This window comes from Schistocerca piceifrons, chromosome 1 (genome assembly GCF_021461385.2).
Source record: "Schistocerca piceifrons isolate TAMUIC-IGC-003096 chromosome 1, iqSchPice1.1, whole genome shotgun sequence".
Classification (NCBI taxonomy): Eukaryota; Metazoa; Arthropoda; class Insecta; order Orthoptera; family Acrididae; genus Schistocerca; species Schistocerca piceifrons.
In genome coordinates, this window is record NC_060138.1 from 1,203,662,031 (window position 1) to 1,203,686,778 (window position 24,748).

General features: G+C 45.5%; 1 protein-coding gene across 1 annotated transcript in view; it reads left to right on the forward strand.

Annotated features, from left to right (window-relative positions):
* Positions 1-24,748, forward strand: part of LOC124779368 — a 1,283,837-nt gene that overhangs the window by 28,874 nt on the left and 1,230,215 nt on the right. The window contains exon 4 of the mRNA XM_047253707.1: positions 7,176-7,269. Coding sequence (XP_047109663.1) covers positions 7,176-7,269 — 94 coding nt within the window. The remainder of the gene's footprint in view (positions 1-7,175; positions 7,270-24,748) is intronic.

The window sequence follows — 24,748 nt, forward strand, 5'->3', positions numbered from 1 at the left end:
ACAAAATTTAATTTTTCATTTCGGGACACTCGGATTGCACAACATTTGGAAAGGACCCTGTCTAGGTTAGTTGTAAGGATAATTAAATGATGGGAAAGTTCTGGTAAAATTTAGGTTATTATTGAACAGTTCACTCTATGGTCCATACGACTACAGTACTAAAAGTTTCAACCTGCTTGTATCGATGCGGCGGTTGGCGGGCGGCGAGATGGCGAGGGACAGAGCACACATACAACCACAGCTATGGCTCTTGACGTATCGGCACTTTAATTCTTCTTAGCGTCGCAATACTTTTCCATTTAGTGCCTATGGACTTTTGCCATGCTGTGTGGGCGTTGGAACGGCATACTCGAGGCTCAATGAAACTACGTCTTCCAGGAGAGCCTCCTCGCTCCAGAGCATGTTGCTCAGACCAATGCCAAACTCCAACTACTACTGCTGAGCCCGTTGTGCCGTGCAGCGCCCGCGCGTGTTTTCCCGCGCTCGCCTGCCATCCACCTTTTACCGCTCCCTGACAGACAGGGTATTCACCCGAGGTTTTGCATTCTACATATCCTAACACATTGCCTACGTATGGACCAAACGCACAATTACGATTTTGAACATCTTACAACAGTTCCAACATTAGTTACATTTCAATTCTATTACAACATTGCTTGACATTTGACATAAACATTAATGTTCACATTGAAACTTGTTTACAGTTTTCTTAACACAATGATAAGAAACAAAAAAAGAAATGAAATCAGAACATCAATTACACTAGATTATCGAAAAATCAGAAGAAAAACATTACTTATATGTACAATAGTACAGCGTCGTTGTTGTTACATTCTCTTGGCCAGGGATGCTCTTTTTGTCTGTGCTAGTCTCATTTTTATGTCGTCCTTGCTTCGTACGTCGTGGGTTATTTTGCTTCAAGGTAGCACAACTCCTTAAATTAATCTATTATGTCATCACCAATTTTGACATTAAGTTTTTCGCTATTGCTACTACTCATTATTTACTCTTAATCGAAATTGTGTACTGAGTAGGCTGCTCATTCCATTCAACAGATCTTATAATTCTCTTCGCCTTCGCTGAGGATAACAGTGTCGTCAGCGAATCTTTTCATTGATATCCTTTCCCCCCGAAATTGTATTCCACTCTTGAATCTTGTTTTTATTTTCCACATTGCTTTTCGGAGTATAGACAGAAGAGTAGGGGCGAAAGCCTGCAGCGCCGTCTTACACCCTGCTTAATACGAGCACTTCGTTCTTTGTCTTGCAACTTTATTGCTCCCTCTCGGTTCTTGTCTCTATTGCATGACACCTGTCGTTCCCTGTAGCTTACTCCTACTTGTCCCAGAATTCCAAACATCTTACATTTTATATTGTCGAATACTTTTTCCATATCAACATATCTTATGAGCCTGTCTTCATTTTTCTCCAGCCTTCCTTCCATTATTGAGGGCAACTTGCTCTCCTCCTAAAGCCAAACTGATCGTCATCTAACATATCCTCAGTCTTCTTTACCATTATCCTATATATTATTCTTATCAGCAGCTTGGATGCAAGAGCTGCTTAGCTGATTGTGGGATAATTCTCGCACTTATCGGGTCTTGCTATCTTCAGAATTGAGTGTGTGGTGTTTTTCAGAAAGACTGACGGCGTATCACCTGTTCCAGCCGGCCGGAGTGGCCGAGCGGTTCTAGGCGCTACATTCTGTAACCGCTCGACCGTACGGTCGCAGGCTCGAATCCTGCCTCGGGCATGGATGTGTGTGATGTCCTTAGGTTAGTTAGGTTTAAGTAGTTCTAAGTTCTAGGGGACTGATGACCTCAGAAGTTAAGTCGCATATTGCTCAGAACCATTTGAACCAATTTGAACCTGTTCCATACAGTCTACAGACCTGTACACACCTACCGGAACAGTCGTTTTGTTGCCATTCCTCCCAGTGATTTAAGAAATTTGATGAAGTTTTATCTATCCTTCTGCCTTATTTGATCTCAAGTTTTCTAAAGTTCTTTTAAATTCTAACTCTAATATTGGATCCCCTATCTCTTCCATATCAACTCCAATTTACTCTCCCATCACGTCATAGGACAATTCCCCCTCTCATAGAGGCCTTCAGCCTACTGTTCCCACCTATACGTTCTTTCTTCTGATTTCAACAGTGGAATTCCTATTGTGCTCTTAATGTTATCGACTTAGCTTTTAATTACACGGAAGGCTGTTTTTTCTCTCTATATGCTGAGCCACTCTTTCTGACGACCATTTTTTTCGATTGCTTCATATTTTTACCGCCGCCATTTCGACTTGGCTTCCATGTTCTTCCTATTTGTTTCATTTCCAAGTGATATATATTGCTGTATTCCTGTCGTTCCTTGAAGGTTGTTGTATTTCCTTCTTTCGTCAGATAATTTGAACGTTTCATCCGTCACCCAAGATTTCTTCATAGTTAGCTTCCTAGTAATTACGTTTGTCTGTCCAACATCTGTGATTCCTGTTTTTAGATATGTCCATTCCTCTTCAACTGAACTGCCTGATGTGGTATTCCTTACCGCAGTATCCGCATCTTTAGTGAACGTCTGATGCGCGTCATCATTCGTCAAGACTTCATTACAGACTGATTCTTACTATTCGCTTGAACTTCAGTCTCCTCTTCACCGTTACTATATTGTGGTGTTAATCTGTATCTTCTTCTGGGTAAGCCATACAATCCATTATTTTATTTCTCTGTCTGATCATTATGTAATCCAAATGGAATTTTCCCTTATCTCCGAGCCATTTGCAAATATATCTTCCCCTTTTGCGATTTTTGGACAGTATATTTGCCATTCGTAACTCAATTAGTCTTTCTCCTCTCTCACTCCTACTAGCAAATCCAGTTCTTCCTTTCTTCTATTCCTGCTCCTGCAACTGCATTCTAATCCCCATGACTATTAGACTTTTATTTCGCTTTAAATACTGAATTATCCTTTCAGTTTCTTCAAATACATTTTCCATCTCCTCATCTTCTGTTTGCGACGTCGACAAGTATACCTGAAGTAAAATGCTTCATTATTCCAGTCTCTGATCACAAATGAATTCTTTAGACGATGACCAGTTTCAGTCTGTAATGACCATCTTCAGATCTAAAATATATAAATATATACATCTGGTGAGCAGTGTGTCTTTCTTTTTTTCTTTACTGTTATTTTTCACCTCATACAAGGTGGGCTGGCAGCAGATAAATCTACTCCGCTCTTCAGCCACAAGTATTACAATAAGAGAGAAAATGAAGACAGAAAAGTAACAGATGGGTGGTTAAAAACAGTAGTTACAGTAATAAAAACATGAAGCCGTTCACACTCGACGAAAAAAAAAACACGAAGAAACTGTCGGCTCTGCGCACAAACACTGATGATTTAGACGGTACAAGTGAACGAAGGAGCGTGGCGGCGAAAAACACTAAATCAGAAACATGACGGCACACACATGAGAAACTGATGGCGATGATCTCTGCCGCGAGAATGTCCACTTAATCTGTGCGAGTCCGGGGACCTGCCAGGAGGGGAAGAAGGTGGTGGGGGAGGGAGAGGGGAGAGCAGAGATGCCAATGGCAGAGGAGACGGTGGGAGGAATGAAGGGATGGGGGTACGGGAAGCCCGGGGGAGGAGGGGGGAAGGGAGGAGGGAGGGAAGGGGGAGGGGAGGGAGAGAGGGTGCCCCAAGGAAAAAACACAGGAAGTGGGAGGATCAAAGTTGGTAGGAGGGGTAGATGGAGGGGAGGAGGACATCATCAGGGAGGGGGAGCTGGCGGAAGCCACCTCGGGAGAGCGTAAGGAGGGTGGAGAGATGGAGACCGGGTGGGACGTGGGAATACAGGCGCGGCAGCGGACGGGAGTGGGAGAGGATGTGAGAGACGTGCGGGTGAGGGGGATCTACGTGGAGAGGACCTGTATCTGTTCGAGGAAAAGGAGGAGGTGGGGGAACCGAATAAGGTCGTACAGGATCCGCGTGGGGGAGGGGAGACAGACGCGATAGGCGAGACGAAGAGCATGGCGTTCTAGGATCTGAAGGGATTTGTAAAAGGTAGGGGGAGCGGAGATCCAGGCAGGGTGGGCATAGCAGAGGATAGGGTGGATGAGGGATTTATAGGTGTGGAGGATGGTGGAAGGGTGTGTCTTTTAACATAAAACAGCAATACGTATCACAATATACTGTCATACACGAGGGAAATGTACAGATAAAATACAGTATAACATACCTTTTTTACACCGTGTCCTAATGTGATACGGCCATAAACATCGTCAAAACATATAAATTCAATCAGCACAGCATCGTCACTTAGATTTAAAATATGGTGTAGAATAGGCCACATCATACACATAGCTACTGGAGTACAGCAGCATCCAGAAACCTGTTCGCCTACACCTTCCCTAGATGTCGCTACTGTGGGCTTGCTTATGTGTAGTCATCATTTACGCAAAAACATAATCTGATAAAAGCATATTAGATAAAATGCATGTAGCAGACTTATTAAAATTGATGACTATCATAGAAACCAATTGTGATACTTTAAAAGATGAATGCAGTTACCTATGTAAAATTATTAAAAGAAAATATATGAAGAGTAGTCCGACCCTTTTTACATGGTGAATTTACGGTCAACAGTTAATATAGCGTAATACATTGGCTGTGGCTACCTATAAATTGCTTATGAAAGATAAAATGTGTATATGACAGCTGAAAAAGAGACAGATCAATGAACCGCGCCCTCTGTTGGGTCGGCCGCTAGGATCCTATGTAGGCGCGCACCGATCGTAAGAACTTAACCGATAGAGAGCTTTACATACATCGTGACATGTCTCCCACAGAAAAAATTTTAAACAACATATAAGCATTTAATAAAAAAAATTATATAGTTTGGCTATACATTCCATGAGTAGGTAGGAGACAATCAGTTACAAGATTAGAGCGGCTACTGTGCGGAACTAAGGGAAATGTCTTCTGTTCTAAACATAACTCATCAAGTAAGGCTAGGTATAAATACGCGAGGCATTATTTGGTTATCGTAGTATGTTATCAAACAAAGCAAAGTAGGCGTTGGGTTCAAAATCGCTTTGTCCATCGAGTACCCTGGTGGGCTCATACCTTTTGGCTTTGTAAATTTCTAACTCCTCCAACCAGTCGAGAGCGCGATCCTTCTCTGCTCTGTGTAAAATACGCATACAAATCTTGATATTGTCTACAGTGTGGCCGGTTTCTGCTAAATGCACTCCTAATGCAATACCTGAAGTGTTTTCGTCAGCGTTGGTTTGTTGTCGAATCTGTTGAGGGTAACCTTGTCGCTGAGCCGTTCACTGTAGCTCACACTTTATCCTAACTTCCTTTTCATAACGATTCCTACTTCCTTCATACCATTTTCTGTTCGTCCGAACCACCCTGAAGCAGCACATCTCTCGTAATGACGCACAGCACAAGTTCTTCAATGCTTACAGGTGACACAGCTGCCGTAGACTGCCCTTAAGCCCCCACACTCTAGAAACATGTACTCTTTCCGCTAGAAATACATTGCAGACAAATCAATGTATTCATATCATAACGTATTCCTGGATCATAACGTTCAGTGTTAAAGTTTCAGCGATATGCAACATTCATTTTGACCACTGTATAAACATACACTCCTGGAAATGGAAAAAAGAACACATTGACACCGGTGTGTCAGACCCACCATACTTGCTCCGGACACTGCGAGAGGGCTGTACAAGCAATGATCACACGCACGGCACAGCGGACACACCAGGAACCGCGGTGTTGGCCGTCGAATGGCGCTAGCTGCGCAGCATTTGTGCACCGCCGCCGTCAGTGTCAGCCAGTTTGCCGTGGCATACGGAGCTCCATCGCAGTCTTTAACACTGGTAGCGTGCCGCGACAGCGTGGACGTGAACCGTATGTGCAGTTGACGGACTTTGAGCGAGGGCGTATAGTGGGCATGCGGGAGGCCGGGTGGACGTACCGCCGAATTGCTCAACACGTGGGGCGTGAGGTCTCCACAGTACATCGATGTTGTCGCCAGTGGTCGGCGGAAGGTGCACGTGCCCGTCGACCTGGGACCGGACCGCAGCGACGCACGGATGCACGCCAAGACCGTAGGATCCTACGCAGTGCCGTAGGCGACCGCACCGCCACTTCCCAGCAAATTAGGGACACTGTTGCTCCTGGGGTATCGGCGAGGACCATTCGCAACCGTCTCCATGAAGCTGGGCTACGGTCCCGCACACCGTTAGGCCGTCTTCCGCTCACGCCCCAACATCGTGCAGCCCGCCTCCAGTGGTGTCGCGACAGGCGTGAATGGAGGGACGAATGGAGACGTGTCGTCTTCAGCGATGAGAGTCGCTTCTGCCTTGGTGCCAATGATGGTCGTATGCGTGTTTGGCGCCGTGCAGGTGAGCGCCACAATCAGGACTGCATACGACCGAGGCACACAGGGCCAACACCCGGCATCATGGTGTGGGGAGCGATCTCCTACACTGGCCGTACACCACTGGTGACTGAATAGTGCACGGTACATCCAAACCGTCATCGAACCCATCGTTCTACCATTCCTAGACCGGCAAGGGAACTTGCTGTTCCAACAGGACAATGCACGTCCGCATGTATCCCGTGCCACCCAACGTGCTCTAGAAGGTGTAAGTCAACTACCCTGGCCAGCAAGATCTCCGGATCTGTCCCCCATTGAGCATGTTTGGGACTGGATGAAGCGTCGTCTCACGCGGTCTGCACGTGCAGCACGAACGCTGGTCCAACTGAGGCGCCAGGTGGAAATGGCATGGCAAGCCGTTCCACAGGACTACATCCAGCATCTCTACGATCGTCTCCATGGGAGAATAGCAGCCTGCATTGCTGCGAAAGGTGGATATACACTGTACTAGTGCCGACATTGTGCATGCTCTGTTGCCTGTGTCTATGTGCCTGTGGTTCTGTCAGTGTGATCATGTGATGTATCTGACCCCAGGAATGTGTCAATAAAGTTCCCCCTTCCTGGGACAATGAATTCACGGTGTTCTTATTTCAATTTCCAGGAGTGTAGTTTACACAGCTGTGGCTTCTTCGTTTTCTCCATGTTATTTCACCTTTACAATATTATAGTTAATGTTTAGCCGGTGTTTGCTTTCGAATGAATCACTGTTAAGGCCTCTGTTGTGCGCAGGCGCATCCAGGCGCAGCACGACCACCTGGAGAAGGAGTACGAGCAGCACGCCATCGGGGTCCTGCGCTGCTCCAACACCAGGGGCTCCGGCAAGGTGAGCGAGCTACAGCTTGCGTTACACAGGTCCGACAATTTTCTCAGGCAGCCAAGGCAGCGTAGTTTGTGTTATCTCTGTCGCAAGCGACAGCTGCACAGCCTCGAGCAACACGACCCGATCACAGCAAATTGAGAACGGACGACGGTCGATTAGACGTAAAGCGAATACAACTGGACAGTTCGTACTCTCGTGCCGTCTACTTCAACGCACAGCTTTCATGGCACGTATGACGTTATTCCTCCTCGCTCCGACTATTGCCTCGTCGCTCTCTTCTAACAATAATCGTGTACATCAGTTGTCTCAACCGTTTCTCGTCTGACGATGATCAGAGCAAATTTAAAAGTACTTGACCAACAACTTGCACTTCCCTGAAGAAGAAATACATGTATCACATACAGGACGTGTTACATAAAATCTACGGGCATGATAATGTAACACTCCTGTTCCCTTCTTTGTCGTGCAACCGCCAAAGTACACATATGGTTGTCGGAACCAAAGCGAAAACGTCGAATGCGCAGCAATGCGGTAACGACGTGAGTGAATACTCTGACTGTATTCCGATATATCGTGATTGTCGGAGCACTCACCAGTCGTGGTAGCTACTGGGATCCAGCATGTTCCACATGCTTTCACATTTTCGCCGATTCTGTAGAGGGAAAGTGGCTAAGACAAACCACCAAGAATGTATCCACAAAGATTACACGAAGGGCTTTTTCAATAGTGGTACAAGTCCATTTTTGTTCATTCTGAGATACAGAGTCCTAAAGTTAAATGGGCGCTGAAAAATCTGCAGTTGAGATACCAGAAATATTCAACTATACACACTTGAATATTTCTGATATCTCAGCTGCAGACTTTTCAGCGCTCATTTAACTTTAGGACTCTGTATCTCAGAATGAATAAAAATGGACTTGTACCACTATTAAAATAAGCCCTTCACATGTATTCAAGTGTTTGTAATCTCCCTACACCTCTCGGTATACAAGCATTCTACCGTGATTAAATGTACCTAAATATCGGATAAGCCATCATTTCCAAAGATTATAATCGAAACAATGTAGGAACGCATACAGGTAATCGTTATTGTGGGACGTACATACGTTGACTTAATAACGATCGAATGCAGGTTTTTTTTATTATGGAGATTAGTTTTGATTAGTTAGCCGAATTTGTTACTATACATGAAACGGCAGTTATGTGAAAACTAAATTCTTAAATGAAGTAAACTGTTCGTCGGTACTAAAATTAACAATAGTTTCGATATAAACTGTGCTGGACTGAATTTGAACTTGTAACAATGATACGTACGTGGGCGAGAACGTCATCACATGCTTGGGAGCTCAACTGAATATGCGAACTATCACAGACTTCAAATGTTCAAGTACTAGTACATCCAAAACTTTCGAATCATGTGAAATCGCAATTACCTGACTTCCTGCCTCAAATGACTCGGTAACCATTAAGAACTGTGACCTCTAGATAAGGCTCACTGTAACAGTATGTAACTTACTTTTCAGAGTCAAACTTCACTACCAAAAACCGTAACAATTAAGTGTAAATGACGCCACAGTTAGCAGCAATATAGTGAAGCAACGCCGAAAATACCTGAAAGCCGAGATCGACACAGAAAATCACTAAATACATGAAACTGATTAGTATATTTGAATCATAAAACAAAATTTAATATAGTTATGTCACATTCACTACTAGCAAAAATTAATTCTGTTTTCATCTAGGCGCACAGTCCGGAACCGCGCGACTGCTACGGTCGCAGGTTCGAATCCTGCCTCGGGCATGGATGTGTGTGATGTCCTTAGGTTAGTTAGGTTTAAGTAGTTCTAAGTTCTAGGGGACTGATGACCACAGTAGTTAAGTCCCATAGTGCTCAGAGCCATTTGAACAATTTTTTTCTGTTTTCAAAAGGTCATTAAAATTACTATAGTACCAGATTCACCCCTAGCTTTGATTAACCAGCAAGAGTCACTTTATGACGAAAGATTTTACCTTACTTCTTTATACATTTCATACTCTTAAATTAAAGGCTTTTTCTTTTTCTTAGTGTAAACATGGTCCGTAGTAGGCAGTCACGCGATATTTATTTAATTGTGCGATTAGCTAATTTCGACTAAGCGGTATTGTCAAGCATATTTGTATCACCTGAATTTCATGCCATTTTTCCGATTACTCGTAATTACAATTCAAATGTGATACACAGTTGTTAGAATAACAACAAATGAGTCCCGCTTACGGTAATCACGACTTAGGTGAATAAATTGCATAGGGTTAGGATTAAAGTTTTACACAAGCAATATATTGTCCGATAAATGATTTTACGTCAATAAGTCTTATAAGTTTTAATCGTCTGAAATGGTAAACAGTCTTAATCGAGGTGAAGCTGTTGGTGTGACGTAATAGTTTGGCGGCAACAGTAACTGAGCGAAAGCTCTCCTTCCAGTTGTGTATTCTTTGGCCATACGGTACTGTTCTGTTTATAACTCTCTTCGAGCGTCTTCTTTAATATTCCTTGTACTGTGGCCCACAAACTGCACGCCCATCACATCCACAAAGAATTGCTTCACACTTTGTCACCACGCCGTCGACATACATTCATTTGCTCGCGCTTTTCTTGGAGTCACGTAGCTTCCAAACTCTTTCAAAACCAACTTCCGTCTGTCTACTCGCTCTTTCGTGAAGGCCACTGCTCCTGTAATACAAAGCAAGGTTCGTGTACGCGTCTCTACTTGCAACATTTATAAAATCGTTAACAGTCCACTACAAGAAAGTCTTTTCATGCTATGACCGTTGATTATCTTTGACAATGAAACAGCACTGACAAAGAAGGGAATAGGGAATAAAGTTTAGCTGTTGTAGACTTATATGCTGTTTTCAAAAGACCGTGTGCAGAATCGCGGTTTGGGGGGGGGGGGGGGGATCTTGGTGCTCGGTTTCTATTTGAGCTAGGAACATGGAGTAAAATGTCTTAGCTCTAGCCCGGACCAGATGTGGGTTGGTTGTTTTGGGGGAAGAGACCAAACAGCGAGGTCATCGGTCTCGGGAAGAACGGGGAAGGAAGTCGGCCGTGCCCTTTCAAAGGAACCATCCCAGCATTTGCCTGGAGCGATTTAGGGAAATCACGGAAAACCTAAATCAGGATGGCCGGACGCGGGATTGAACCGTCGTCCTCCCGAATGCGAGTCCAGTGTGCTAGCCACTGCGCCACCTCGCTCGGTCCCGGACCAGAGGCCATTTATGTTGCAGTATATTTAGCAAAGTTTGAACGACGAACCGGAGCTGGTGCCTAGGCAAATTGTGCGATCGATTAATTCCTTTTGCTACAGATTTTAATTGGGCTGAAATTATTGCTCAACTAATGGCACCATTTGTACGTGCACCGTTCGGATTTTACGTGCAAAAACACTCATTCTCGTTTCGGATTTTACGAGCAAAAACAGTCACCCTTAAATAACTCCGGACTGGGGCGGAAGTGATGGTTCACTTGTGCATCGCACGTTGGTCTAAGGTACGTTCTAATCGTTTGAAAAAATGGGATTCATTTGAAGCGCACCAATTCTATACCTTAAACTTTTACGAATCGGTTCAAACTTTGCACGAAGATTGATAAATAGATAAAGTCAACATGAATTTTTTTAGTCCAATCATTTTTATCTAATGTCATGATACGATGGTTTAAAGTAGTAATAAATGTAGCACGTAAAATTCGTTCTTAGGTGAAATGAGTGCGCGGTAACGGTTTAAAGTGAATCATATAAATGAAAAAACGATAATATTGAAAACTCGCTTTCAAAAATTTTCTGTCTTAGAATTTTAGGCGCAAAAAAATGGTGAGTTTTTTATGCATGCCACTTCTAAGTTTCAAACTTGTGCGAATCGGTTCAAATCTTGTCAGAAGGTAGACAAAAAATAGACGTAATTAATGGTTGGTCTGTTGTTTTGTAAAAGTTTTATGCGTTGGCACGATAAAAGCAACTTGGTTCTAAAGGCAATAAAAAAACCTACACCTGATCAGTCGCCGCCCGAGTAAACAAAAATCTACATCGGTTGCCAAGCTATGGAGGTCTAATATCAAAATTTTGGTGCAGTAAAGTTAGGAACCAGAATTTAAAAAAAAAATTCTCCTATCATAGCACAAAAAAGGCGAATATGTCCTGGACAGAGTTAGGGACGTAGAAGAAGGGAACTAACTTTTCGACTTATATGACAGCTTCAAAGACATTTAAATCAAAACATGTTGACATATTCGCGCTTTTTCTACTTTTCAGGGTTAAAAACCCATGTCATGTAATACAATGCATCGTTTCAAGTAAAGTAACATGACACATGATGTCATGTGTGCTATGGCTGGCGAATCTTGTGGATTTTGGGCACGGAATCAGCGACTTTAACGTATAAATTGTAGGGAGCAAGTGTGCCAACACCTCGCAGCTAAGAGATGTCACTGCGCTAAGGAAGAAGGTTTAACTCTTAAGTATGTCAAGATGTTTTGATTTAAACGTCTTTAAAGCTGCCAGATAAGTCGAAAAGCTAGTTTCCATCTATTATATCTCTAATTCTCCGCAGGATATATTTGCCTTTTTGTGTTATGATAGAAGCATTTTTCTTTCTGGTAAAAGGCACAGATAATTTTGGAATCACTGTGTAAGGTTTCTATATGTTTCTTGCCATTGTAAATAATTCACCTTTACTGTACTGCGACAAAGATGCTTTAGCGCGCTGCACGAGTAGTGGATAAGATCGTTCATTCTGTGTTTAACGTAAACTATGGAGTGCGTGGTCGCCGGTGAGTTGTGCAGCGGTGGGGCATTCTTATTAAAGGCCTAGCAGCGAGCAGCTTTTTAGACAAGGAGATCTGGTACTTGTGAACCTGAGAGAAATTGTCTGGAATATTTTATTACGGAAATGAAAACTTGTTTATGAAGCTATATTATTGATTGTATTGTTGGAGAAGATTTAGAAGGGACATTTCAAGGTAACCCATGCACGCGCAAGAATGAAATGTTCGTTTGTCATAAATGTCAATTCGGGGAAGTCTTGGTCCCTTAGATAACTAATAATATTCATGACTTGTGTTAGTGTGATCTCTTTCTACGTCTACATCTACATGGATACTCCGCTAATCACATTTAAGTGCCTGGCAGGTGCTTCGCCACCTTAGCCGCGCGGAGTGGCCGCCCGGTTTGAGGCGCCGTGTCACGGATTGCGCGGCTTCTCCCGCCGGAGGTTCGAGTCTTCCCTCGGGCATGGGTGTGAGTGTTGTCCTTAGTGTAAGTCTAGGGACCGATGACCTCAGCAGTTTGGTCCCTTAGAAATTCACACACATTTAAACCAACTTAACAATTCTCTATTATTCCAATCTCGTATAGCGCGAAGAAAAAACGAAAACCTATCTCTCCATGCAAGCACTGATTTCCCTTATTTTATTATAGTGATCGTTTCTCGCTATGTAGGTCGGCGTCAACAAAATATTTTCGCATTCGTAGGAGAACGTTGGTGATTGAAATTTCGATAGAAGATTCTGCCACAACGAAAAACGCACGTTCATCCAAAATCCTGTATCATTTCAGTGACTCTCTCTCCCGTATTTCGCGATAATACAAACCGTGCTGCCATTCTTTGAACTTTTTCGATGTACTGTGTCACTCCTGTCTGGTAAGGATCCCACACTGCACATCAGTATTCTAAAAGAGGACGGACAAGGGTAGTGTAGGCAGTCTCCTTAGTAGGTCTGTTACATTTTGTAAGTGTCCTGCCAATAAAACGCAGTCTTTGGTTAACCTTTCCCACAACATCTTCTATGCGTACCTTCCAGTTTAAGTTGTTCGTAATTCATACTTAGGTATTTAGTTGAATTTACGGCCTTTAGATTTGATTGTTTTATCGTGCAACCGAAGTTTAAGGGATCCTTTTAGCACTCACGTGGATGACTTCACTCTTTTCGTTATTTAGGGTCAACTGCCAATTTCCGCACCATACGCCTATGTTTTCTAAGTCCTTTTCCAATTTGTTTTGATCTTCTGATGACTTTTCTAGTCGATAAACGACAGAGTCATCAGCAAACAAACTAAGACAACTGCTCAGACTGTCTCCCAAATCGTTTATACAGATAAGGAACAGCAAAAGGCCTATAACACTACCTTGGGGAACGCCAGAAATCACTCCTGTTTTACTCGACGACTTTCCATCAATTACTACGAACTGTGACCTCTCTGAAAGGAAATCACGAATCCAGTCACATACCTAGGACGATAATCCATAAGGACGCAGTTTCACAACAAGCCGGTTGTGTGGTACAGTGTGAAAAGGCTTCCGGAAATCCAGGAATACAGAATCAATTAGAAATCCCTTGTGAATACCACCCAACATTTTGTGCGAGTACAGAGTTAGTTGTGTTTCACAAATACGATGTTTTCTAAATCCGTGTTCACTGTGTGTCAATATACCGTTTTCTTCGTGGTTTTGTGTTTGCATTCTATCGTAAATTACGGAACTGGTTGGAGTGTCTGTAATGATTTAACGAAAGAATTTCGCAATTCTCAGAGTCTTCTAATGCTTTACAGACTTTTTTGACAACAATCAGAGTTTAATTTTCCAAGAACGCTTTTCATTAAAGTAAAACCCTCCTCCTTATTTCTTAGTAAAGATTAAATTAACTTGTCGTGTGTGCATTGCACCTTACGCCTCAGGCAACCACAGCTTGTATCTAATAAGCAAAGGAAGTTTACTAGTGAGTAGATTATTTTTCTTTAGCTGCTGCATTTGCTGATTTCAGTTTACTTCCTAGAATCGCAGTACGCCAGACAGAAAACAACGTGCTGAGCAAGAGGCGAGATCTCACTTTACTTTCTTGTGAGCAAACGGTACATGGTGTTGTACGAAGTAAGCCCCAGTATGGTGAAAGTTACGGTGTTATCCTAACGCATTACGTTCCTGAACGGCAGACCGTCAATGTACGCTATTACTTTTCGTCTTTGAAGCACCACCTGCGACCAGCTTTGGGAAAGAAGCGGCGACACTTTCTGCGCGGGCTCATACAGCGCAAGCTGTGGCTGCTCTGTTCTGTCGATGAGATTGTGAAGCACTGTGACATCCACCATACTCCCCGGACTTAAGTCCTTGTGACTTTGATTTGATTCCGAAGATGAAGGAACCACATCGTGGCATTCGCTCCAGAACTGTTCCAGAGATTCGACAGGCAGTAGACCGCTCCATTCGCACTGCTAACGGTATACTACGCCTTCCACATCGTTGGCAACGAGTTCTACACGGCGCTGGTGACTACTTTGAAGGACAGTAACAGGTGCAAACATGTAACTCTTTTGCATCGGTTGTGAATAAATAGTTGCCACTATTTAAGGTCCAACCCTCGTAAATAAGACTCACGTTGCAAACCCATCTAAAACAAATTTAAAAGATTTTTTTTTAACAACAAAAGCTGATTCAACATTTTTAGAAACTTACAGGAGGTAAGGAATGACTTAAAGCTAAAAAACAACAAATGGAAATACCAGTGCACGTTAAGTACCGCCGGCAGACTGTGAACGGAACATTTGAGATACAAATTTACCACTCCAGTCAGTGACCCATCTAAGTAAACATTCATATAACCCGAGACTAACTCGGAGGTTGTAACAGCCCAGCTGCCCGTACAGCACTTCTTGTACGCACACAAATAAAAGTCACTAAGCAAATCAGAAAATTTACACTCGTGACTTAAAATAGGATACATTAATTGCAAGAATACCTTATCTTTCAAACTCCACGGGCGAGGTTCACTGAGGGAATAAACGCAATATTCAACATATCTTCTTTACTATTACGGGCGCCATCATCCAAACTGCGAGCGGCGGGAACATTCCAGAAGGCAAATTGCTGGTGTACTCTCTCTCCAAAGCCCATAAATCAGCCTCAAAGGATCCTATCGTGCATACGGCTGCGAATACAGCAAGAGTCCCCAAGCAACTGGCCGCTCCGTCGACATCTACTGCCGCCTCGTACCCACAACCCTCCCCCCCCCCCCCCCCCCCCCGCTCTTCTTCCTCACTCACTCGCAAACTGAATGCATCCAAAAGTAGCACAACGCCGCCACAGCTCGACGACGATAACTTTAACTTTTAACGTACAAACCTTACCCTGCTCTAAGCTGGATATCACCCTGACGGAAAACAATATCCACTTTTTCGACTGTCCTATATGCTGTGAAATTCTGAAAGGCTTAAGGAGCAAGTTCACGGAGTGCTGTAACAGCAGGGCACAGGGCTAGTGAGCTTCGAAGACACGAACCGTAACCGTGTCACGTCTTCGCTTTCATCTGGAACAGCAGGCGTTTCTGCGGACTCTCCACCTGACAGCGGGACAGTTGCAGGAGGGGGAGGAGATATTGGTGTGTAACGTCCGTCCACAACGAGGTCTTTAGAGGCGGGGCGCAAACTCGGATTAGGGAACGATGGGATGGGAAATCGGTCGTGCCCTTTCAAAGGAACCAACCAGGTATCTGCCTGCCTGAGGCGGTTTAGGGAAATCACGGCAAACCTAAATCGGAATGTTCGGACGCAGGTTTGAACCGTCGTCCTTCCGAATAGGAGGCCAACGTGGAACAGTTAGATTTCCCCCGTTATGCTTCACACATGGCTTGCAGGACATCATGTGAGAAAATGGAAAGCTAAGTTTCGCATGAGCGATACTTTTTAAAACCCTGCTAATCTGTAGACAACATTTTTCCGTCTTAAGGAAAGTTGTTATATTGGAACTCAGTGTTCAGTGTACGTTCAAGAATTCTGCTGCTAGCAGATGTTAGAGGTTGTAATATTAGTATCTGTTTCGATAGCTTAAACAAACTTACATTCGATAATCTAACCATGCAGGCTCATAAAAGCCATACAATTTGTGTAAAAATTTCTTAGATCGTCGCTGAGCAGCGACCTCTTGATATTTCAAAGAATACCTTACGCGCCACGGCGCAGAATACGAATTGTTGATAAATTGTATCGATAGCGATATTTTGTGTTTCTTATTTTTTGACAGCTGAAGAATTGTAATCCTCTCCTGTTACCACAGTCCTGATATGTTTTTTAAAGACGGCGGACGCTCATATGGCGTGGTCTGCAATTACTAATTAGTTATTATAAAATATTACTATTGTGCAGTGCTATGTAAGAATTTATGTGTGCAGCTAAGATGAAATGTCGAAAATGTTAAAGTACTTTATTTAAAGAAACAGCCAGCAAGATATAAAATCGAAATGTTACGGAGCCTATTGTTAGCAATACTGACTAAGGTAATTAAACTGGTTATTGTGCTCTCAAATGCTGTAGCGCCTGCTTATTACTTAAAGTATTTCTATGCTATCCATCTCCTATTAATGACAACAGAAATAACGGTATTTTTATAATTTTCATACAGCTACCAGGGACCGACTGCATGTCAGCAAACGCCGTAGTTAAGGCAGAAGGCGTATTGCCATTTACCTTCTTTGTGATTTAAATCAAACTTCTTTTAATGTGTGGTGTAGTATAGCAAAGAAAATTTCCAGCTCTCTCTGGTCCCTTAGGTTTCTCTGTTCGTAGTTGCTATGTCTCATATCCGGTCGTGGTCGAACATGATCACGACACAAATAAATTAAGTGGCAGTGCGAACTATGTTCTTGATCTTGAGAACGCTACGCCTTCTGCAAACGATTTCAGGTGACATATAAACTATCACATACGCTACTGAAGTTTTTTGAAAAGTCTTTGCTCTTCCCGCCAAGAAGTGGTGCATAACTCACAACAGATTTCTGAATCTTCACAAGTGAATAATAATTTAATCAAAATATAATTAAAAAAAAAACACCACAGGGTATTGATCTGTAATTTTGCGGCTCCGTTCTTCTACCCGTCTTATATACAGGAGTCACCTGCGCTTCTTTCTATTCGCTTGGGACTTTGCGCTGAGCCACAGATCCGCGATAAATGCAAGCTAAGTATGGGCGCAGTGCCATGGAGTACTTACTATCTGTAAACCGGGATTGGAATTCCACCCAGAACTGGCGATTTGCTTGTTTTCAGCTCTTTCTGCTGCTTCCCTAGCTCACGGAAGGCAATTTCTATGTCCTTCATACGCGAGTCTGTACGTAGGTCAAACGACGCTACATTTGTACGAGTCTCCTGCTTGAGTGATTTCTTACATGCGAAATTTAAAATTTCAGCTTTCCTTTCGGCGACGTCTATTTTCAGACCACACTGTTCGACGAGTAACGGGATAGAGGACTTCGACTTGTTTAGTGATTTCACTTAGGACCAGAATTTTCTCGGGTTCTCGGCAACATTTCTCTCTAAGGTATGACGGTTGTAGTTGTATGCTTGTCACATCCATCTTCTCATAGACGCAGGAATTTCTAATAACTCTTGCTATCCATATTTGTCGTGACCTTCTTATTTACATCATTTATATTACATTTTGCTTCCTTTCCCAATAACACGTGTCATCTACAGAGAGAACAATTTTTCTGTCACCTGTTATTTAGTGGCGGTTCATTGTTATATGGGTTTATATATCAATGAAAGCAATGATCTCAGAATAGAATCCGGTTGTACCCCTCAGTTTACATGATCTTAGATAAAGGTCTGTTTCCTCTTTGTTGACACTGGGAGGTAACTTTCTGCCTCCGTCTTTCCAGATGTGAAGTGGACCAATATACCTTTTCTTCCTTCTCCCATACTATTCCAATGTACCCAAAAGTGTTCTATGGCCCACAGAATCAAATGCTATTATTAAATCAAAGACAATAGCTGCTGTCTTTCTTTCTTCTTTAGGGCGAGTAGCATAATATGTGTCAGCTAATGACTTTATTATTAGAAAGATGCACCAGAATAGCTGCTTATAATAATTAATCTTTAATAACGACAGATTGTTTCGGCAGTAATCGCTGTTACCTAGTACCTGCGAATAGTATTTTGATGAGATCGTGTATAAACGTGAACGTCATTTATGTAAAATGACAACATTCTGTTGACGTCTAGAATGATGTGATGTCTATATTACTCCGCTAGTGTACTGTCTTACAGTCGTCAATGCTGTGATTACATGACAACTGACGTAAATATATTTAAAATATATTTTTGACAGTAATTCGTCAGTTCTCCTCTTACGACGGTATGTGTTCACCAAGATTATGCGGATGACACCGATGTTACTTTAGTAACTTAAATTTTGTCATGATTATCGTTGGTTGTTGCACGCGTAATTTCCGATTTATCTTTCTCGTGTTTTAAAACATCAGCAAAATATTTGAGGCACTATTTGGTTTTCTGCACTACTGCTTCAGTCATGGTGTCACATACATAGAAATGCCCGAGAAGGCGGAATTAGCTAAGCGCTTAGGTTGTGTTAAAAGAAACTGTTCATCTCAAATAAAAAAATAAATAAAAATGAAACAGCCAACGCTGGAAAATGATTTCTGTTAAGAAATTTAAAACGACTATGCATAAAAACGACTGTTTATGTATGGAACGAAATGTCGACATTCAAACATTTAACAAAATGGTATGGAGATGGCCAGAGTTTAAATGTTTGAACGCCGAGATGCCGACAGTGCTGCCCTGTGCGGCGACACGCGGAACCTCGCGAAGGGGTGCGCGCCCCGGAGGTCTCGGCGTCGCCGCCAGGTGGCTCCGGAGTCGCGCGCGCACCAAAACAATCCAGCGCCGGCCCGGGCGGTCAGTGCGCGCCACGACGCCACCGGCCGCACACCGCGTCACCGCGCGTCGCGACGCCGCCCGCCGCCACCGCGACGACCGCCGCGCCCCGCCGGGAAGAGGCGGCGAGCGCCGTGCGTCCTGCCGCGCCGCGTCCGCAGCCTAGTCCGACGCTGCGCGCAGCCGTCGCCTGTGGTGCCGCCAGCAGGCGGCAAAGTTTGAGCCCCTGAAAACGTGACACCTCGGCAATGGGTTAAAAACTGGCGGATACATGCTGCTCCTACTAGCTTTAGTAACTGATTCCTTTCGTTCCTGAAACGACGTTTTTTCCCAAAACTATTTCTGCTAATTTCGGAAAAAAAATTACCTGCCAAAACACTTTAAACTGGCCAGCGCCTTTACAAAATACCAGCGTAAAAACAGCAATTGCATTGCTCCATTTAAATAACAATAATAATATATATTTAATAAGTGGCTTACAGTTTGTAAGAATTTGTTTCAGAATAAGTAAAATTGAAAATTCTGTACGAGGACAGTCGTTGATATTGGCTCAGACAATTAAACATTATAGTGTCGTACTGTCTAAGCTTACTGGCAACTGTGCCACACATTGTAGCAGCAAAGTGTCTGTACATCTCTCCAGCCTGCAACTTTATAGACAGTGTCGTACACTGAAATTGTAGGAATTTAGGTCAGTCTGAACAAAGCTGAAATTCTGTTTGTCCATATTCGTCGAAAAGTGTGTTAAGCAGTTTGTTGCCACTGTCTTGCCAACAGACTTACTGACAACTGTGCTAAGAATTCCAGCTGGACAGCGTCTATAAAATTCATTTCGTTTTACCCAGTATCGTATTAAATAATCCACATTAGATGTTACGAAGGCCAAATTTGCCTTGTAATTGGTGCTCCTATGTGGTAAATGCAGTCAATTAATTATCTGTCAGTTAGGGAATTCGTGTGCACTAAAAGAAAGAAATGTCAGTGCTAGCTCTATTCAAATAGGAACTAAGCATAGAGTGCACAGTCTGGATCATCGCTGAGCACTCCAGGGAAGAGTGTTGCCCCAGTCACATAGGTGGTTAAGTTTAGGAGAGCAAAACTGTAAATGTGGATGACCCATAGCGACAGAGTTTTTATATCTGTCTCAGGTCGCTTAGGTTCGAGTTGTTGCACGTGGAGGCAGGAATAGCAACACCTACAGTGCCAGTGAGTGTGTGGTGTTCCCGGTCAGTGTTTAGCACAGCCTCAGGTGCATCAGAAGATATTACTTTACGGCTCAGTTGATAGCTGAAGAAAAGTGACATTCTAGCGCTAGGAGGCTACAGGTTTTCGTTCTACAGTTTTCCGGAGTGTTGTGTACGTGCTGTTTCGGCGTGTGCTGTATCTGTGTCCTGAGGAAGACGGGAGTTGACAGGTGGTGCCTGTAGGGGCCGGAGGCAGAGACAGTGTGGGTGAAGGTGGGGTTATGTGAGCCGCCGGCACGGTGTGGTTCCCCGGCTGCGGCGCGCTGCCCCTGCGCGCAGACGGCCGCGCCGCCCCCGCCGGCCAGGGCGCTGCCACCGCCCTCGCGCTGCGCCTCGCCGACCCGCAAGCCATGCGCGCCGCCCCCTCCGCCCCCACGGCAGCCGCTCTCTCCTCCGCCTCCGTAGTCGGAGCCACGACCCTCGTCGAAGACCGCCACCGGCCTCCTTCGCCGTCTCCGCCCGCTCCGCCCCCACCACCGCCCCCGGCCGCTGGCGTAGTCAGCGTCCCCGTCGTTCGACGGCCCCCGCCCCCGCCGCCCCCGCAGCGGAGTACCGGGGACACCTCACCACAGCCGGCGGAGAGCCGCGCGCGGCCGACGCCCCCGGATCCCGCACCGGAGGCGGGCGTCGGTGGTGACGGGGCGCTCCGAGAGGCCACTCCGCCTCGGAGCCCCGGCAACTGTGCCGGTAATCCCGACAGCACCACTCGACCGCGCGTGAGTACCTCCACAGAGGAGATACGTCCGGCGATCCCTCAGCGACCGGTACGGGTGGAGCAGCCCGCACGTAAGATCCTCTACGACGTAGCCCCGATCGGGGCGAGCGAACCTCACAGCCCGAGGGAAATCCCGACCGACGTCTGGGAGCTGTTGCCGGAAGCGGACATCCCTCCGCCCCCGCCGCCTCCCAGGGCTTCCCGGCCCTCCACTCCTCCGCCGCCCACCACACCTCCGAGGCCCGTCTCGCCGGGCCACCCCCGCGCCAAGTCCCCGGGGGCGCGCCCCAAGAGCGTCGCCTTCTCCCTGGACTGCGAGCAGCCGTCGCCGGCGGAGGCGGCGCTGGTGCAGGTGGCGGGCGTGCTGGTGCCCGGCTGCCGGTGCGGGGGCGGCGTCGCCGAGCTGAGCCTCAGCTGCGGCGCCTGCAAGTCTCCGCTGGCCACGTCTGCGCTGCTGCTGGCCGGCGCCGGCGGCTGCTGCGGCTGCGGGATGGGCGCCAGCGGCGGCGCGGCGGCGCGCGGGGGCGGCAGCGGGGGCGGCGCCGAGGCGGGCGGCTGCGGCGCAGGGGCGGGCGGCGCCTGCAGGAAGCTGCTGTCGCGCAGCAAGCAGCAGCAGCAGCAGCAGCAGCCGCCACCAGCACCACAGCCCAGGGCCTCCACTTCTCCCTCTGCCTCTGGCAGCGCCACGGGGCCCGGACCCGGCGGCACGCAGGTCAGTCCACAGGTTAAACAGCTCCCACTTCTCACCGAGGGCCTCTGGAGGTTTCTCTAGGCACATGCCGATACTGGAAATCCTCTCCCAAACATTCGCAAGTCAGATCCTCTCTACTCCACAACTAGATCACCTGGTGTTGGTTCAAGATGAGATGATCGTATGGCATTAGTGGCGAGTACTCACCACCTGAGTTAGTTTAGCCGTCGAGTTGCAACACTTCTCATCTGACGCATCACTGGGTGACTTGTTTGTCGATGATGACGAAATGATAATGAGGACAACACAACAACGAGTCCCAAAGTGGGGGGACGACGGTTCAATCCCGCGTCCGCCCATCCTGATTTAGGTTTTCCGTGATTTCCCTAAATCACTCCAGGCAAATGCCGGGATAGTTCGTTTGAAAGGGCACGGCCGACTTCCTTCCCCATCCTTCCCTGATCCGATGAGGCCGATGGCCTCGCTGTCTGGTCTCCTCTCCCAAACAACCCAACCCAACCAGAAGTACGGGAGATTTTTTACCCGCCCGGGAATCGAAACCGGGCTCACTGCATGGCACTCAGATGCGCTGACTACTCAGCTAAGGGGGCGCACTGGTACTGTTGAAAGGAACTGGATTCCGTCCTGGCTCATGCACCACCTGTGGAGTGCAAATCACTGACTTTTGGCTCTCACACAAATAGCTACATGCAAACGACAATAATTTTCACTGGTACTCATTTATCGAAGTAACTAAGCAATATAGCACCAATGTTTCACTTCCAGTTGAGGTTTTTCTGGGCTAAGGCAAGGGATTGGGTGACTGAGAAAAATTTCTAGTTTGTGTGACGAACAGCTACTTCCTCTAAATGTAGTAAAATGTAAAATAATGGAGGTGAGTAGGAAAATCAGTCATTAACGTTCGAATATCGTATAAACAAGGTGCCGCTTGGCACAGTCACTTCGATTAAATATTTCGGCGTAACTTCGCAAAGCAGTATGAAATGGAATGAGCATGTCAGAGTGGTAGTGTCGAAGATGATTACTCGGCTTCATTTTATTAGGATAATTTTGGGAAAGTGTATTTCATCCATAAAGGAGACGGTGTATATGACGCTAGTACGACCAATTCTTGAATACTGTTCGAGTGTTTGGTATCTCCAGCAGGTTGAAGCAAGTTAGAGGTGGTCTGCTAGATATATTACTGGTAGCTTCAAAATGGTTCAAATGGCTCTGAGCACTATCGGACCTAACATCTGACGTCATCAGTCCCCTAGAACTTAGAACTACTTAAACCTAACTAACCTAAGGACATAACACACATCCATGCTCCCAGGCAGGATTCGAAGCTGCGATCTTAGCGGTCGCTTACTGGTAGGTTCTTCGATGAGGGCATAAGTATTACGGAGGTGCTTCGTGAATTGAAATGAGAACCTGTGGAGCGAAGAAGGTGCTCTTTCCGCAAGTCACTATTTCAAAAAATTTAGAGAACCGTCATTTCAAGCCGACTGCAGAATGGTTTTGCTACTGCAAACACATTTCGCGTGAGGAAAACAAGATAAGATGCTAAAAATTAGGTCTCGTACAATGGCTTCTAGACAGTCCTTTCTCGCTCTCTCCTTTTGCGAGTGGGACAGGAGAGGAAATGACTAGTAGTGGTACAAGGTATCACTGGATCGTAACGTGGTTTGACGCGTAAATATGTAGATGTAAATACAGCATTTTGTAAGAGTTCAGGGAAAAACTTCGATAGTACTACAGGGAGCTGTAGAGAATAAGAAATTGGGGACTGGAGAGAGAAGGATATACCATATACAACAAATACACACATCAAAAAAAGTTTTGCATCACCTCGGTTCCGAGAGTTCTGGAACCTGTACAGAAAACTGGAATAGAGATCAACATAAACATCATTTCCGCCCTTTTTATTGCTCACGAAAACCAAACATTGCATGTTGTACCACCATACAGCGAGACCCTCAAAGGTGGTGGTCCAGATTGCTGTACACACCGGTACCTCTAATACTCAGAAGCACGTCCTCTTGCATTGACGCATGCCTGTATGCGCCGTGGCATGCTATCCACAAGGTCACCAAGGCACTGTTGGTCCAGATTGTCCCACTCCTCAATGGCGATTCGGCGTTGATCCCTCAGACAGGTTGGTGCGTCACATCGTCCGTAAACAGTTATTTCAATCTATCCCACGCATGTTCAATAGGGTTCATGTCTGGAGAACGTGCTGGCCACTCCAGCTGATAGATGCCATTATCCTGAAGGCAGTCATTCACAAGATTTGCACGATGGAGCACGAATAGTCGTCCATGAAGAAGACTGCCTCGCCAATATGCTACCATTGTGGCTGCACTATCGATCGGAGGATGGCATTCACATATCGTACAGCCAATAAGGGGCCTTCCATGACCACCAACGGCGTACGTCGGCCCCACATAATGCCACCCGAAAACAGCAGGGAACCCACACCTTGCTGCACTCTGTGGACAGTGTAAGGCGTTCAGCCTGACCAGGTTGCCTCCAAAGACGTCTCCGACGATTGTCTGGTTTAAGGCATATGCGACACTCATCGGTGAAGAGATAGTGATGCCAATCCTGAGCGGTCCATTCGGCATGTTGTTGGGCCCATCTGCACCACGCTGCATGGTGTGGTTGCAAAGCTGGACCTCGCCATGGACGTCGGGAGTGAAGTTACGCATCATGCAGCCTATTGCGCACAGTTTGTGTCGTAACACGACGTCCTGTGGCTGCACGAAAAGCATTATTCAACATGGTGGCTTTGCTCCGTGGTTCCTCCGAGCCATAATCCGTAGGTAGCGGTGATCCACTGCAGTAGTAGTACTTGGGCGGCCTGAGCGAGGCATGTCATCGACAGTTCCTGTCTCTCTGTATCTCCTCCATGTCCGAACAACATCGCTTTGGTTCACTCTGAGACACCTGGACACTCCCCTTGTTGAGAGCCCTTCCTGGCACAAAGTAATAATGCGGACGCGATCGAACCGCGGTATTGACCGTCTAGCAATGGTTGAACTACAGACAACACGAGCCGTTTACCTCCTTCCTGGTGGAATGACTGGAACTGATCAGCTGTCGGACCCTCTCCGTCTAATAGGCACTGCTCATG